Here is a 16,298-nt window from a genome sequence, read left to right on the forward strand (position 1 = left end):
GTACTCTTCCTTTCTGGTCTGGCCTTCTTTCCACGGTTTGTTTTTGTTTTCAGGTCATCTCTGAGCTTTCTGTGAAGCCACAGTGGCTTCTTCTGCTGTCTTCCCCCTTTTTCCTTGACGGAATTGTTTGCCATTGTGCCTTTAGAATTTCCTCTTTTAGAAACTCCCACCCATCTTGGACTCCTTTTCTCATCAGTGTGGCTTGCCATGGACACTTGCTTACCATTGTTCTGAGGTTATTAAAATCAGCTTTCCTGAAGTCCAGAGTACACGCATGGCTATTCTCAACTTTTGCTTCCTTTAAAATCAAGAACTCTAGTATAGCGTGGTCACTTTTCCCCAGAGTTCCCATAACTGCCATTTCATCCACCAAGTCATCTCTGTTGGTTAGAATCAAGTCAAGGACAGATGATCCTCTTGTTCCTTCCTCCACTTTCTGCAGCAGAAAGTTATCCCCAACACAAGTCAGAAATTTCTTGGAGGGGCTGTGTTTGGTAGAACTTGTCTCCCAGCAGATATCAGGGTAATTGAAGTCCCCCATTACTAATACATCATGCCTCCTCAAAACGTTGGCAATTTGCTTTGCAAGTTTCATCTCCATCTTCTCCTTGATTGAGTGGTGGGCAGTAGACTTCGACCACCATATTCCTTTTATTCCTTGCCCCATTTATTTTAATCCAGATACTCTTGGTGGCGCTACCAAGCTCATCCCCCTGTATTTCTGTGCAGGGATATATATTTTGAACATAGAGCGTAACTCCACCTCCCTTTCTATTCCTTCTGTTCTTTTTGATCAAGTTGTATCCTTCAATAGTTGTGTTCCAGTTATGGGAGTCATCCCACCAAGTTTCAGTTATACCTATCAAGTCATATTTACTCTCCTGTATTAAGAGTTCAGGTTTGTCCTATTTTTTTCCAATAATCTGGGCATTAATATACAGACATCAAAGACTATGTGATTTACAGCCAGGCTTCCTTCTTATATTTCCTTCCTACAAGATTATTACTGGGCCCCGTTAGGTCCTCTTACTGTGCATAAGTCTTTGTTAGTCGTTACTGCCAAGTTTATGTTTCCAACTCCCTTAGGTTTCAGTTTAAAGCTCTCCTGATGAAATTCTCCATGCTGTGGCCAAACACATTCTTCCCAGTCCTTGTGAGGTGCAACCCATCACTTGCCAGCACTCCATCTTCCTGGAAGCATAGCCTGTGGTCTCAGAATCCAAATCTCTAGCATCAGCACCACCTTCGTAGCCAGTCATTCACCTGGAGTATTTTTCTTTCCCTTTCCACTCCTCTTCTAAGTACTGGAAGGATGGATAACTATCTGAGCCCCAAAGTCCTTGAGTTTCTTTCCCAGAGCTTCAAAGTCTGATATGATTTCTTCATAGCTCCACTTGGCAGTATCATTCATTCCCATGTGGATGAGAAGAAAGGGATATCTGTCAGTGGGCTTTATGAGCAATGGCAACCCTTCTGTCACATCTCTAATCCATCATCTGGGAAGGCAGCATACCTGGTGAGTCCATGGATCTTCTCAGCATACTTGAGTTTCAATCCTTCTCTTGTTGTTGTGGAGCATGAATCATAGAATAGTAGAGTTGGAAGGGGCCTATAAGGCCATCAAGTCCAACCCCCTGCTCAATGCAGGAATCCAAATCAAAGCATTCCCAACAGATATGCTGTCCAGCTGCCTCTTGAAGGCCTCCAGTGTCGGAGAGCCCACTACCTCTCTAGGTAATTGATTCCATTGTCGTATGGCTTTAACAGTTAGGAAGTTTTTCCTGATATTCAGTCGAAATCTGGCTTCCTGCAACTTGAGCCCATTATTCCATGGCCTGCACTCTGGGACTATCAAGAAGAGATCCTGGCCCTCCTCTGTGTGACAACCTTTCATGTACTTGAAGAGTGCATGGTTTCCTTGCCTCTGCTTGACTGAGCTTCAGCCTCTTGCTCGCTGTCACATGGGGTCTTCTGCAATTCTTCCCCTACAGACTGTCCTCTAGTCTCATCCTCAAGTGTCTGGAAGTGTTTCCATAGTTCCACTGGTGATGGATGTCTTTTCACTCTTCTGCTCCTGTCACTCTTTACCACAGTTTCCTTCACTTCATTGTGGGTCTCCACAACAATCTCCTCTTCTGCTTCAACATGTTGCTGTTCTTCCATGTCATGTACTTCTCTTTGCTGTTGATGTTTCAGAGGTCTATCAAGAACCCTTCATCTTCTCTTCAGTGTGGCCACCCACCGTTCCAGGCCCCTCACTTTTTCTTCTAACAGTGCCACCAGCTTGCACTTGTTCTACGTGTATGCCATGTTGTTCTTGGGCAACAAAACAGACGTTGCACACACCTTGCAGGTCACCACCACTGGAGTGTCCTTCCCATCCATAGTCTCTATTGGCTTTTCTTTCTTCTTACTTGTATTGGAATGGCCTGTGGTTTGTCCTGTTCTCCTTCAGGGTAAAAAGGAGAGTCCCACTGGTATGTGGTGTGCCGCACAAGGGAAAAAATGTTAGGGACCTCCCCAGCCAAATTCCTCTGCCAAACACCTTTAGCTCTCCCTGATCACTCGCTCTGTTTACCTGCTCTCTGAAAGCTGGCTCGCTATATCTCCTCTGGACCAGCTGACGTAGCTCTTCTGCTTTGCTCAGTTAGGAGTCAGGAAACAAAATGGAGGATGGGGAAATGCCTGCTCTTGCGGCTTCTTGTGTGTTGTTTTGTTGTAATATCTTGTCACCCATTGAATTCAAGAGGACTTACTTTTGACTAGACATGGTTAGGATTGTGCTGTAAGTTAATGGGACTTTTGAGTTGACACATAGGATTGTGTTGTTAATTTCATTTTCACTCTTCCCCCCACCCCATCCTATTTTCAAGCAATTAGTCAGGGTTTACTTAGGTGTCAATGCTGTTATTTGGCAGGAAACTAATACTGATTTTTTTAAAAAAAAATCTGCAATGACCTACTGGTTTTGACAATAAACTATTTTGTGGGGTGTATGTATTTTACATCTCCACTGTGTCTGTGTGGAATCTTTCCAATAACCATGTGAGGTAAAGTAGCCTGAGAGCTGGTTCATTCAAGATGCACATGCTTTGTGTTTGCGTGTGTGTGTGGGCAAGCTTTTCTTGTTGTTGATATTTTGCTGTAAAATATCAGAACTATGGAATGTTGCTGTTAAAACAATGCAAGGGGCAGGCTTTGTGCATGTTTCTTCTCCTGTCTGCATGGTCTGTGAATATGACATGATATATTTGCACCTCTCTTTTCTTCCTGGGTCCTCCCTCCCAATTTCATTTTTGCAACAACCCTGTGAGATAAGGTAGGCTGAGAGTGAATGAAAAAGAAGATACTGAAAAAGATGTTCCAAATAATTTATCCATTATACGATGCCATTTGATCTAGTGCTGCCACTTGGATATTGCTCTTTTTCAGAAAGGTATAAGTATTGTTGAATGGTGTTCTTATTCATACAGAACTTAGACTGTTTATTTCCCTGTTTGAACAGGGCTTTTTTTAGCTGTGGCTATCTTTTAAGAATATTTTAATGTTTAAATGTCATACAATGATTATGATGCTTGACCTATTTATTTTCCCTATTTGAAATATTTTTATATGTTGCTATCTTTCAAATGTTATTTTAATGTTTAAATGTTTAATGTGATTATGGTGTTTTGAACTATTTGTAAGTATTGTAAACTGCCTTGTGAGGGCAAGAACTCTGAAAGGCATGTTAAAATCTGTTAAAGAAATATATCTTAACCCAAAATTGTGGATTCAAAATAACTGTCCATATTTGTAATATATGTACATAACCAATAGATTGCCAGGCGGTGGGTGGTAGGTGGGAATGTAGGGGGTCCAATCTGCATACAGTATTTTGGGTCCAAGAAATCCTGTTGGCACCTCTGTCCGGGACTGTCAGGGGGCAGAGCTGGAGCAGGAAAGCTGATGCTCCTTTGCAAGCACCTTCTGCATAGCCTTTTCCCTCCTGACTGCATATTTAATCTGGGCTTTAAACACTGATTAAAGAAGTGATTGCAGGGGGGAGGGAAGTTTGTCATCTACCACCCACCTCCTGATTGCATGTTTAATCAGGGTTTTAAACAAATGGCAAAGTGATAACAGATGACAAAGAAAAGGCAGAAGTGCTCAATGCCTACTTTGGCTCATTCTTCTCCCAAAAGAGGGTCTATGACCCTCCTGGAAAATGTGAAGTTGAAGGGGCAGGGTTGCAGCTTGAAATTGATAGACAAATGGTCAAGGAATACCTAATCACTCTGAACGAGTTCAAATCTCCAGGGCCTGATGAACTGCATCCTAGAGTATTGAAGGAACTGGCTGAAGAACTCTCAGAACCACTGTCTATTATCTTTGCAAAATTGTGGAGGATGGGTGAAATGCCAGATGACAGGAGAAAGCCTAATGTTGTCCCTATCTTCAAAAAGGCCAAAAGGGAGGAACCTGGGAACTACAGACCAGTCATCCTGACATCAATCCATAGGAAAATTCTGGAGCAGATTTTAAAGCAGTCAGTCTGTAAGCACCCTGAAAACAATGCAGTGATTACTAGAAGCCAACATGGATTAGTCAAGAATGAATCCTGGCAGACTTATCTTATGTCATTTTTTTGATTAGATAACCTCCCTTGTAGACTGTGGGAATGCTGTAGACATAATATGTCTTGACTTCACCAAAATGTTTGACAAAGCGCCATGATATTCTGATCAGTGAGGTAGCTAAATGTAGGTTGGATGGTGCTTATCAATGGTTCTTTCTCAAACTGGTGGGAGGTAACAAGTGGAGTACCGCACGGCACAGTCTGGACCCAGTGCTCTTCAACAATTTTATTAATGACTTGGAAGAGGAGGTGCAAGGAATGCTTATCAAATTTGCAGCTGATACAAAATTGGGAGGGATAGCTGACACTCTGGAAGACAGAAACAAAATTGAAAGGGATCTTGATAGGTTGAGCATTGGGCTGAAAACAACAGAATGTAATTCAACAGGGATAAATCCAAAGTTCTACACCTAGAAAAAAGACATCAAATGCACAGTTATAAGATGGGGATACTTGGCTTGGCAATGCTACTTGTGAGAAGTACATTGGGATTGTAATTGATCACAAGCTGAATATGAGCCAACTGAGTGATGTGGCTGCAAAAAAGGCAAATGCTACTTTAGGCTACATTAACAAATGGTAGTTTCCAAACTGCGTATACTACTAGTTCCCCTCTATTCAGCAACGGTTAGGTCTCACCTTGAGTACTGAGTCCAGTTCTGGACACCGCACTTTAAGAAGGATGTAGACAAACTGGAACGGGTTCAGAGAAGGTCAATGAAGATGATCAGGGGACTGGAAACAAAGCCCTATGAGGAGAGGCTAAAAGAACTTGGGAAGAGAAGACTGAGGGGAGATATAATAGCACCGTTCAAGTACTTGAAGGGTTGTCACACAGAGGAGGGCCAGGATCTCTTCGCAATTGTCCCAAAGTTCAAGATACAGAATAATGGGCTCAAGTTACAGGAAACCAGATTTTGACTGATCATCAGGAAAAAAGTTCTAACTGTTAGAGAGGTACAACAATGGACCCAATTACCTAGGGAGGTGGTGGGCTCTCCAACACTGGAGGCATTCAAGCGGCAGCTGGACAGCCACCTGTTGGGTATGCTTTAATTTGAATTTCTGCACTGAGCACGGGGTTGGACTCAATAGCATTAGAGGCCCCTTCCACCTCTGTGATTCTATGATTCTGAAGCACTTTACATTACAATTCTTTTGGCACCAAATTAAAACTTTTTTATTTGCCCAGGCATTTTAAGTGTTGGTTATGCTGCTAGTCTGTTTAATTCCTTGAAATGTTTTAAAACGGTTTTATTGGCTGTTTTCTTCTGATTATATTCAGGCATGGTTAATTTAGGGAGCAATCCAAACCTAAGATGTACCAGGGTTAGTGAGTTAAGATTTGGTGGATCTCCAGCTCAGCTGAGTGAATCCCCAACCCTAGCTCATCTTAAATATACCAGGTGTAAATTCCCCATCCTGGCTCAGCCGTGACTCAGCCAAGGCTGGCATGAGTCCCCAAAAAGGGATATTCTGGAAGAGTGGTAGAGGCAGGACAGGGGGGGTAGCCTATGCTGGATCCTAACTCCATTCAGCTCAGTCACATGACTGGGCACTTACATTAGCAAAAAGGGTGTGTAATTCAAATTCTACTGTAAAGGCTTGTTTTCCCTTTGCCAGTCCTAGCCCAGTTCAGCTGGCAATAGCCTTGTTCCTGAACTTAACTTAAACCTGCATAAATTATGCTGGCATTGTTAGGATTGTTCTCCCATTCACGCCCTTTGTATTCTGCCCTGGTATCCACAGGGATGAAGGATGGTTTAAAAATATTTTGAGTAAATAATAAATAAATTAAAACTTGCGATAATCCTATAAGATAGGTCACTATTACTATTTCTGTTTTGCAGATATAGGGCTGAGGTAAAAGTGCCCCCCCCGCAGTGAATTCATGGCTGAGAAGAATCAAACTAAGGCAGGGCCTTCTTAATCCATGTCTCTGTTGCTTAGCTACCATACTACAGCAGGTCCTTCCAATAGCATTTACAAGACCAGGTGTCATCTTAATCAAATAAATTTGACTAATCTTATCACATTAATTTGCTCACTTTTATGAACTCATTTCATTGTGGCCTGATATATTGGTGTGAAAGCAATCATATGTTAGACAGATGTTTCAGGATCAGAGTGATACCTGCCTGCTCACTCCATACATTACTAGAGTTATCTGATGGAACAGTTTACCCTGGAACATTACCTTGACTTTCCTCAGGAGTTGGAGCTATTGTACCATCATGTGCCTGATAAGCCTGAAATGGGAAATTAGGCAAGTTAAATGGAAAAGATGGGAAGATCAACACACATTTACTTTGAACTGGAGAACTACTCAGAGTATCCCTTCCCATGAACAGTGTCCTCCATCCAGAGTGTTGTTCATGATAAAGCAGAACATGCAGGTGATCTCTTTTTCTTGTCGTTTCTCTACAGCATCTCAGAAGCATAGTATTTCTGTACATGGAGGTTCCATATAGCTGTAATGATTAGGAGCAGCCATCGATGGCCTTATCATCCATGGATTTGTCTATTTTAAGATCATCTAAGCCGCTGGCAGTGAATTCTATTGTTCAAATCTCTGCCATTAATGTCTTATGTATGATTTTTCTATTTCCTTATTAATGTCTTATGCATGATTATTCTAAACTACATGATCTTCCTATTTGCCCTTTTTGTACATTCACCCTATGACATTTTTGAGGTCCCACAGAACTTTGGATTAAAGGTCCTATAGTTGCAACCCAAACACTAAATCACCAGCATCCCGAGCAAATAATCAATAAATAGGAAACCTCGTACTAAACCTTCCATGAACCCCTTTCCCTAGCTGCCTTCTATTTTAGCCAGAGCCATTGAAAGCTCCAGTGCTTCAATTTGGGGAACACTGTGTGTCCTTCTTTAGAGAGAACAGTCTTGTATTTGAAGAGCTATCTGATTCAAACCCAAGCTACACACAAAGAACCATAAAAAGCAGGAGGGGGGTTGAATTGTCCTTCACCAGTTAGCACCTGACCATGTACACTGGTCACTTGATCAGAATCTTCCCCACTACTGTAAGATGTATTGTATTTCTGCTTAAATTATAATAATTTCTTCTGAACATGCATCTATAATATAAGTTACCATATTAAAATTGTGCTGTCCCCATATCCATGTGCTCAGTGTGCAGGCACTTTACAGCTAGGATAACTTAAGCCTTCCTTTAGTCCAATACTTCTATATTTTTATTTATTTTATAAAAATATTTGTATATCACTATTTAGTAAAAACATCCAAGGTGTTTACAACATACTAAAAACAACCATAAAATTAAAACATTACAAATACAATAAAAAACAAAGGTCAACTGCTGCAAAAAAAAGCATCTTAATTGCCTGCATAAGCCTGGTGGAACAGAAAGGTTTTCAGCAGGCGCTTAAAAGTTAAAACAGAAGGCACCTGCTGAATCTCTGTTGGCAGAGCATTCTAGAGAACCGGACCCATGACACTAAAGGCTCAATTTCATGTAGATGTTAAATGAACCTCGCTTACTCCAGGGACAACCAAAGCCAATCCTGCAGATGATCTCATTAACTGAGCTGGGATATAAGGGTTCAGGTGGTCCCAAAGATACCCTGGACCTAAATTGTTCATGACTTTGTAAATTAATACAAGGACCTTGAACCTGGCTCGGTAGTGGATGGGCAGCCAGTGCAGATGTTTTAAAAGTGGTGTCATATGTTGTCAGACATGTGCTCCCATCAGCAATCTGGCCTGCCACATTTTGCACCAGTTGAAGCTTCCAAACCAGGGCCAAGGGCAGCCCCACATAGAGAGCGCTGCAGTAATCCAGCATTGAGGTTACCAATGCATGGACTACAGAGGTCAGAAGTATAAATGCATACTTCTGCTAACCTAAAACAATACCTTAAAGAATACAATGCTGGGGCAGCACATCCCCTGCCTGGAATTCTATGAATTCCACCACCCACGTTGGTAGTTACTTCTAACAGGATATAACATAATATTACTATGAACTAAATAACAGTAATTATTGTCACTAACACTCCTTTCACACTGGGGCTTCTTCAGAAGAAACTAAGAGCACAACTTCAGTGGCTGGCCTGGTGACAGTCTTTGAGACACTTTGCTTGACTGTTCATATTTCTGCATCATGATCTGGGTCCAGGAGTGCGTTGTGTTCTTCTTGAGGGGGCATGGTCTCTGGGTCCAAAATAAACTCTAGACCTTTTAGCCACATTGACTGTGCCAATTGCGCTGCTGGGATCGAGCGTGTCACATGATCAGCTGGGTTTCGATAAGTGGGAACATAATGCCACTGCTCTAGCTGGTAGATCTTTTTATGTGTTCCACTCTATTGTATACATACATGGCTTTCATTGACGCATCTGAGAAGACATGAATTTCTCTCTGCATAACAGTGGAAAGGAAACTGGAACTAAAATGTGTGGTATCTGAACTTCTCACAGATCATCCTTTCAGGAGGAAGTGGTTCATCCCAGTCCTTGGTTTCTGCAGAGAATTTTCTCAGAAGGTGCTTTCCCTGGATGGTCACAGGAGCTGCAAACCCACCCCAGGGGGTCAAACAGGCAGTTCATTGTCAATAGGTCACCATGCCTGATGAATTGCCTTTCTTGATATGACACCTGCTGAAATGTGAAAATGTCATCTTGAGGTCCCTATTTAGCCCAAAGCTACCCTGGATTAGTGGAGCATCAGACCCTAAGTCTAGATGTCTCTGCTTTTCTGCATGATCCTGAGGACTGGACGCTCTCATGACTTCTGGACTGCTGTAGGCTATCTTGTGGAGCTTTAGGTTGGCAGTAGCTAGCATTTGCTGTGTTCTTTTCAGCAGGTCTGTTGCTTCTTCTAGCATGGGTAAGGACTTTAGTCCATCATCCACATAAAAGTATCTTTCTATAAACTGCCTGGCATCTTGCTCATACATTATGTCTCATAGTTGTGCGATTTTGTGTAGTTCATAGTTGGCAATGACTGGTGATGGTTCATTTCCAAATACATGGATTCTCATGTGGTATTCTGTTATTTCTTTCTTATGGTCCTCATCACTGTACCACAAGAACCTCAGGTAGTTGCAGTGATCTTTCCAGACAATGAACGACTAAAACATCTGCTGGATGTCTGCTGTGACAGCAGTGGTCTCTTTCCTGAATTGGATAAGGACCCCTAGGAGGTTATTGGTCAAGTCTAGACCTATGAGGAGGAGGCACCTCAAAATTGTGCACTGGAGTTAAATGCTACTCAGAGCTGACCTGGTCTCTGTAGGTGGTACACTCTAAATGAGGGGAGGCTCCAGCATTCTTCATCCTCCTTCAGCAGAGGTGCGAACACTGTGTGGTTGTTTCTCAACATGCTGTTTATAAAGCTCACAAAGTGAGCTTTCCTGTCTGGTTTCTTCTCTAGGGTCCAATGTAGGGTGATGTCACAATAGAGCTTGTTCTCTATTGTTCGGAAGATGGTGCTTGGGTGCGTGAATCAAAGTTGTCGGACCCAACTCCTGGACTCATCTTGGATGAGTTCCCTATCTTCAGGAACTGCTTGTTCTCCAGGGACAGATCTGTCTTGTCATCTCTGTTAGTATGGAATACTGTGTTGCCCTTTCTTCAACCATCGTTGAAAGTCTCTGCTGAGAGAAAGGTCTTTCTTCACTGTGAAATGGTCTGGGCATGGCTCAAAATACAAGATCCGACCATTCTTTAATACGCTCATGGTGAACGCACTCACCCTTGCCTGGCTTACGAAGCCAGACATTTCCCACTGTATTTGAGATTGTACTTGAGGGCAGAAGGAGCTTTGTTGGGCCCGTTGTGTTGCTGGTGAAGTTTATAAGCTTGCATAACGCCTTTTCCAAGCAGTAACTGTATCTGAGCCTCTAGATCAAGAGGTGGAATGTGCCTATCTGTTGACTTTAGATGAGGATGATATAAGGCTGCATCTGCTGTGAGGATCTCTTCCCAGTCATCTGACATACTGTTGCATTCTATCAATGCAGGAAGAGGAAAACAGGTTTCGCCATCAGTTATCCAAAATCCAGTAACTCTTCTCCCTGCCATGCTGGCAACACCTATGCATGTTTTGATTGTGTAGGGAATTTTGTTCCCATTAAGATTAAACAGGTCAAAGAACTCAGGTAACACCAGTGACTGGTTACATTGGTCATCCAGCATGACATATATTTTTAACAGTTTTCTCAGGCTGTTCTTCTAGAAATAGGTTGGCTAGGCATATTTTAGCACAGGACTTCCCATTTCCACACACTTGGGTGCACTGGCTGTAGTGTTAGTTGACTCAGCTCCCTCTCCACCAGGCTTGGTGGTAGGAGAGGCAGGCTAGGAAGAGTTGGTCCTTTTGGTTTCCTGATGCAAGGTGGTGATATGTTTATCACATCCTCACACTTGATGGGAATCTTTCATTCTTGTGTGAGATGTTCTGTAGAGGTGCAGCACCTATAGCAGATCTTGTGATCTTTTAACAAGCCCTTGTGTTCTTTGAGAGACCTTTTTCTAAATCCTCGACATTTCCTTAGAGGATGAGGTTTCTTGTGTAGTGAACAGAGTTGATCTGGTCCTTCTGTTTTCTTGGGCTTCACTGGGTTTCCTGCTTTCCTGCTATGCCACCCAGTTTACTGGGAGGAAGGGTGGGATATAAATCAAATAAATAAATAAAATATGTCTGTCTTGTGTACAATTACTGTTGAGTGAGATCTTATGTTGTGTTGAGATGGCTTCTCAAGATTTGGGTTATTGGTGCTTGGTGTTGAGAAGTCGAGGCAGGAGTCGTTTTTCTGTTTAGCCATTCTCCTGATGAAGCTGGAAAGGAGTAGAGAAAAAGTGGATGTCATTCAATATAACAGGTGGTTGGAGGGAGGTGCCCAGAATGACAAAACAATATGATAAAAAGTCACAATTTTATTCCGTTTTTATAAATAAAAAATGTATAAAAGGCCCAACGCGTTTTGGCTAATCACATATAGCCTTCATCAGGGGATGCTTGTTTAAATTCTTCCTTCAAAGTGATAATGTTATTGGAAGAATTTAAACAAGCATCCCCTGATGAAGGCTATATGTGATTAGCCGAAACGCGTTGGGCCTTTTATACTTTTTTTAGTTATAAAAACAGAATAAAATTGTGACTTTTTATCATATTGTTTTGTCATTCGAAGCTGGAAAGGAAACAGAAAGGTGGGAAGATGCCTTGATACCTTTCCCTGTAATTCTCAACCGCAGAGCTCCACTTCTCTTGGATTGAGTGTGGTAGCGTCCCCATGATGGGCTTCTGTGCCACATAGTGGTCAAGACATAAGAGCCCAGGCAGGTATGGGTCTATCTTGCTGCTGCAATTGCTTGCAATATCTGCTAAATTCCACAGCTTGGCGATCATCTTTGTTAACTTGGAGAAATTTCCCAATTTCATCAAGAGAGAGTTTTCTATTTCCACAGATGCTCCATAGCACATCTCCAAACTATCCCATGCTAGGTTCAATTCACCTCAGGGTTGCCTATGCAGGATGCCTGGATTCTCTGTGCTTGGGCTGCAGAATCAGGTCCCAGCCAGGTGGTCATGAGATTAGGTTCATTGTTGGTTGTGAGTCTTATGTCCCTGGTGGCATTCAAGAACTTCTTTTTCCAAAGTATATAATCCTCTGGACGATCACTGAACTTTACAAGTCCTTCAAGTAACAGGTCACATCTGGATAACTGTGCCACTGTGCCAGAAGTGTCAAAGAGATCTTTCCACATGTGCCACTGCCTTTGATAGGTATTGCGTACTTCTTGAAAAGCACTGGCCGGATTTTACTCTGACGTACGTACATGTCAGATCTTCCTGGGCAAGGAGTCCTCTTCAAAGAGGAACTGGACCTCATCCGACATGGGACGATACAACCATGGTTGGCTCTTGTGGTGTAGCTCTGTCCAGCTGATCTGATCTCTTTTGATGCATGCATCTAAGATGTGGAACTGGCTGGATACTGTCACATACTTTGACAGATGTTGAGTGAGTCATGCAGGCTTAACTTCATCAGATGGGCTTGGGGGGGAGGCTCACTATTGTAGAATTTAAGCAGGAAGGCATGCTGACCTGACACATATTGTTATCCTGCTATCGTGGTCCACCTTTTCTAAGTCTTCAAGTCAGGCGTCTGCCTTGTCACCTGTTGTGGCTTCCTTGGGGGTTCTGGCAATGGCTGTTGCCTTAGTTGCTTCCTTTTCTTCCTTGAGAGTGGCCAGGGCTGATTTCAATTTGGTTTGCCTACAAACCTCAATAGCCTTAATCTCTCCCTTCTTGCATTTGGCCTCTGCTGCCTCAGTTTACATCTTCTCTTCTTTCTTTGCATACTCATTGCATTTTCATGCTGCTGCTGCAGCTGCTGCTGCTTGTGCTACAGGGATGGTGAGAGTGTTGTTATTTACATGGTCAGAATTGCCAGACTTCAGTGTATATCTAGAAGATGCCTTGGAGCCTGATCTTACTGAAGCTCTGGGTGGGGGATGGCTTTTAACCCATGGGCTCTGTGAGTCTCTCTTTTTCTCTGGTGGTATTATGGTGAGGTATAGGTGGCAGGGCTCCCTGCAGCTCTGTCTCTACAGGGGCCAGGATGTGATCTTCCAAGTCAGACTGAAAGTTAGCAGCTAGCTTTTCTCTAATGTTATTTACTTAGCTTAACTCTTTTGCTTTACCCAGACTTGAATCTTTGTCCCGTTTCTCTAAGATGCAGTGCTGCCTTTTTATCTGCTGCTGCCACATAACACTTTACTGCCGTTTCACTGATCCTCTGCAGATCATCTGCATGGATTGCTAGCTTAGCCGCATCTATAGCAGTTGCTATCTTCAGCCATATTTCATCACACTACTTGGAGATGTTGGCCTCTTGTGCCTCCAAGGATTCTCTCATTTTGGGAGTCAGTTTGCAAAATCTCTCTCTTGACTGGCATCTCACCAGAGTTGGCTGTGGATACCTTGTCCAATTGCCTGGAGTCCGTAAGTGGATGGATGGGAGAGAACAGGCTGAAGCTAAACCCCGACAAGACCGAGGTGTTACTAGTGGGGGATAAGAGAAGGCTGGGAAATTTTGACCTGGTACTTAATGGGGTGAAATTACCCCTGAAAGACCAGGTCCGCAGCCTAGGGGTCATTTTGGACTCCCAGCTGTCTATGGAGGCTCAGGTTTCTGCAGTGAGCCGGGCAGCTTGGTACCAACTTCATCTGGTACAAAGGCTGCGTCCCTACCTTCCTTTACACCTGCTCCCAAGAGTGATACATGCCCTGGTCTCCTCTCGATTAGACTATTGTAATGTGCTCTACGTGGGGTTACCCCTGAAGACGGTCCAGAAATTACAACTGGTTCAGAATGCGGCAGCATGTTTAATAAAGCAGAGCCGCCGCCGAGATCATGTTACCCCAGTATTGATGGAGTTACACTAGTTGTCAGTTGTGTACCGGGCCCAATTCAAGGTGTCGGTACTAACCTTTAAAACCCTATACGGTTCCGGCCCAGTCTATCTGAAGGAACGCCTCCAGTATCACCAAATATGCCGCCAAACAAGATCAGCCTCACAAGACCTTCTCTCGGTCCCACCGGTGAAAACAGCTAGACTGGTGCGGACCAGAGAGAGGGCCTTTTCGATCGTGGCCCCCACCCTCTGGAACTTGCTTCCTTTTGACCTTCGTCACGCCTCCTCCATGATGGCTTTTCGCCAAGCTTTAAAGACCTGGCTGTTCAGGCAGGCCTATGGGATTTCGGGGGTGGGTTAGATTTTATATTGTATTACTGAAGGATGGTTGTTGAATTGCTGTTAATATTGTAACTTGCTGTATGTATATGCTTTTACATTGTATTTATATTGTGTACGTCGCCCAGAGTGTCCGCTTAGGCGGACAGATGGGCGACTAATTAAATAAAATTTTATTATATTATTATTATTATCTATTGCTTTTAGCCTCTGGATGATCTGGCATTACATCAGCTTCTTGACTGGAAGCCTGTAAATCTTCTACTAACATGGCTGCAGTTCCAATGTTTAGATACAGGGTGGCTTGGGAGCTCTTGTAGGTAGTGAGTCTGGACTGATCCTTCTAGAACTAGGTGCTGGCCAGCACATGGAGCAGGGTTCACTTGATGAGCCTCCTTACTTTTTCTTTATACCTGCCCTGTGTCATTACATGAGAGTAGGGCACTGACTCAGGAGTAACTCTCAAGGACGCTGGCGTTGCATCGCCAGCATTGGATTCAGTTTGCTTCTCTGCACTACAAACAGCAAGCCTTTTTAAGACCTACTCTTGCTTTTGTAGCCAAAGGCTGACTTCTTTGATTGTTAGACTTATCAGACAAGGTAGTCAGCGGCAGCTAATAGCTGGAGTCTCTCTTCTACTATGGAGGTTCTGCAAGACTTCTTTTGACTGTGCTATTCTCCATATCCATAAACTCAGCATGCAAGCACTTTACAACTAGGATGGCACAAGCCTTCCTTTAGTCCAATCAGCAATTCTTTATTAAAGCTTCTCCACAAATAAAACAACAAACACAAAGATATCACTTGCAGCCCACATAAAGAATGAACATAGACGGTATTGTTGAAAACAGAGAACCATTGGGTAGGTTCTAGGGTTGCCAGGTTCAGGGCCTGAGATTGATCCTGTATCTTTAGGAGAAGAGAGAGTCAGCCAAGTGCAGGTGTTCTTGCAACACTGTAATGGAAAAAACCACAAGGTGGAATTCTCCCGGGCCTGGCAACCAAGAGGTCTTCTGTATCTTTAAAAGTTGTGCAGGGGGAAGGGAGAATTCCACCTTGTGGTTTTTCCCATTACAATGTTGCAAGAACACCTGCACTTGGCTGACTTTCTCTTCTCCTAAAGATACAGGATCAGTCTCAGGCCCTGAGCCTGGCAACCCTAGTAGGTTCAGATTGAATCCAGACTACTGTGAAGGCCTGGTTAAAAGAAGTACTCTTGCAAGGCCCACTGGAGCCTGCTACATCTCCTTGCTGTAAAAGCTGAACTGACTCTGAGCAAGGGGAAACCCCTACTAGTCCATCCCTGACTACGCATCAGATACTTAATTGCAGCAGACATGACTAATAAATCCCTGGAATCTCTACTCACAACATAAATATGTATGCTTCTGGTAATCTAAAACAATACAAACCTGAGGGGAGCACACAAATGTTATGCAATTTTTGGGGGGAGATGCATTTCCTCTTTTTTATTTTTTTGATGCATAAGTGGTCACCCTAAGGCAGACAAATGAGTCAAATCAAGTTATATTGGTAGTTTAAATAGCATACTTAGGACTGAGTACAAAAGGCAGCCACAGCCTCTTTCTGATTAAGATCAGACTAGAGTGTGTGGAGGGAGAGGGATTTTAACCATTTCCCTTCTGAGCCATTTGCAGCTAAAACCTGAAGCTGCTCTTTTTCTGCATAAGCGTTGCTTGCTACAAAAAGCACCTTTGGGATAAAACAGGAGGATTTTCTAGTGAAGGGCTGGGGAACCTGGGGCCCTCCATATTTTATTGGACTACAATTCACATCATCTGTTACCACTGGTCATGCTGGCTGGAACTGATGGGAGTAGGAGTCCAACACAATGCTGCCCTGGGCTCCTGCTGGGAGGAAGGGCAGGATGGAAATCAAATAATAAATAAACAACATCTGGAGGGTTGCAGGTT

General features: G+C 43.2%; 1 protein-coding gene across 4 annotated transcripts in view; it reads right to left on the reverse strand.

Moving 5' to 3' along the window:
* WDFY4 (WDFY family member 4) overlaps positions 1–16,298 on the reverse strand; it is a 463,201-nt gene that overhangs the window by 178,372 nt on the left and 268,531 nt on the right. For 3 of the 4 annotated variants that reach the window (XM_061634768.1, XM_061634766.1, XM_061634765.1), the window contains one exon: positions 6,816–6,867. The exons of the other annotated variant lie outside the window; for it this stretch is intronic. In XM_061634768.1, the coding sequence (XP_061490752.1) occupies positions 6,816–6,867 (52 nt within the window). The remainder of the gene's footprint in view (positions 1–6,815; positions 6,868–16,298) is intronic. 4 annotated transcript variants of the gene reach the window in all.

This window comes from Rhineura floridana, chromosome 7 (genome assembly GCF_030035675.1).
Source record: "Rhineura floridana isolate rRhiFlo1 chromosome 7, rRhiFlo1.hap2, whole genome shotgun sequence".
Classification (NCBI taxonomy): Eukaryota; Metazoa; Chordata; class Lepidosauria; order Squamata; family Rhineuridae; genus Rhineura; species Rhineura floridana.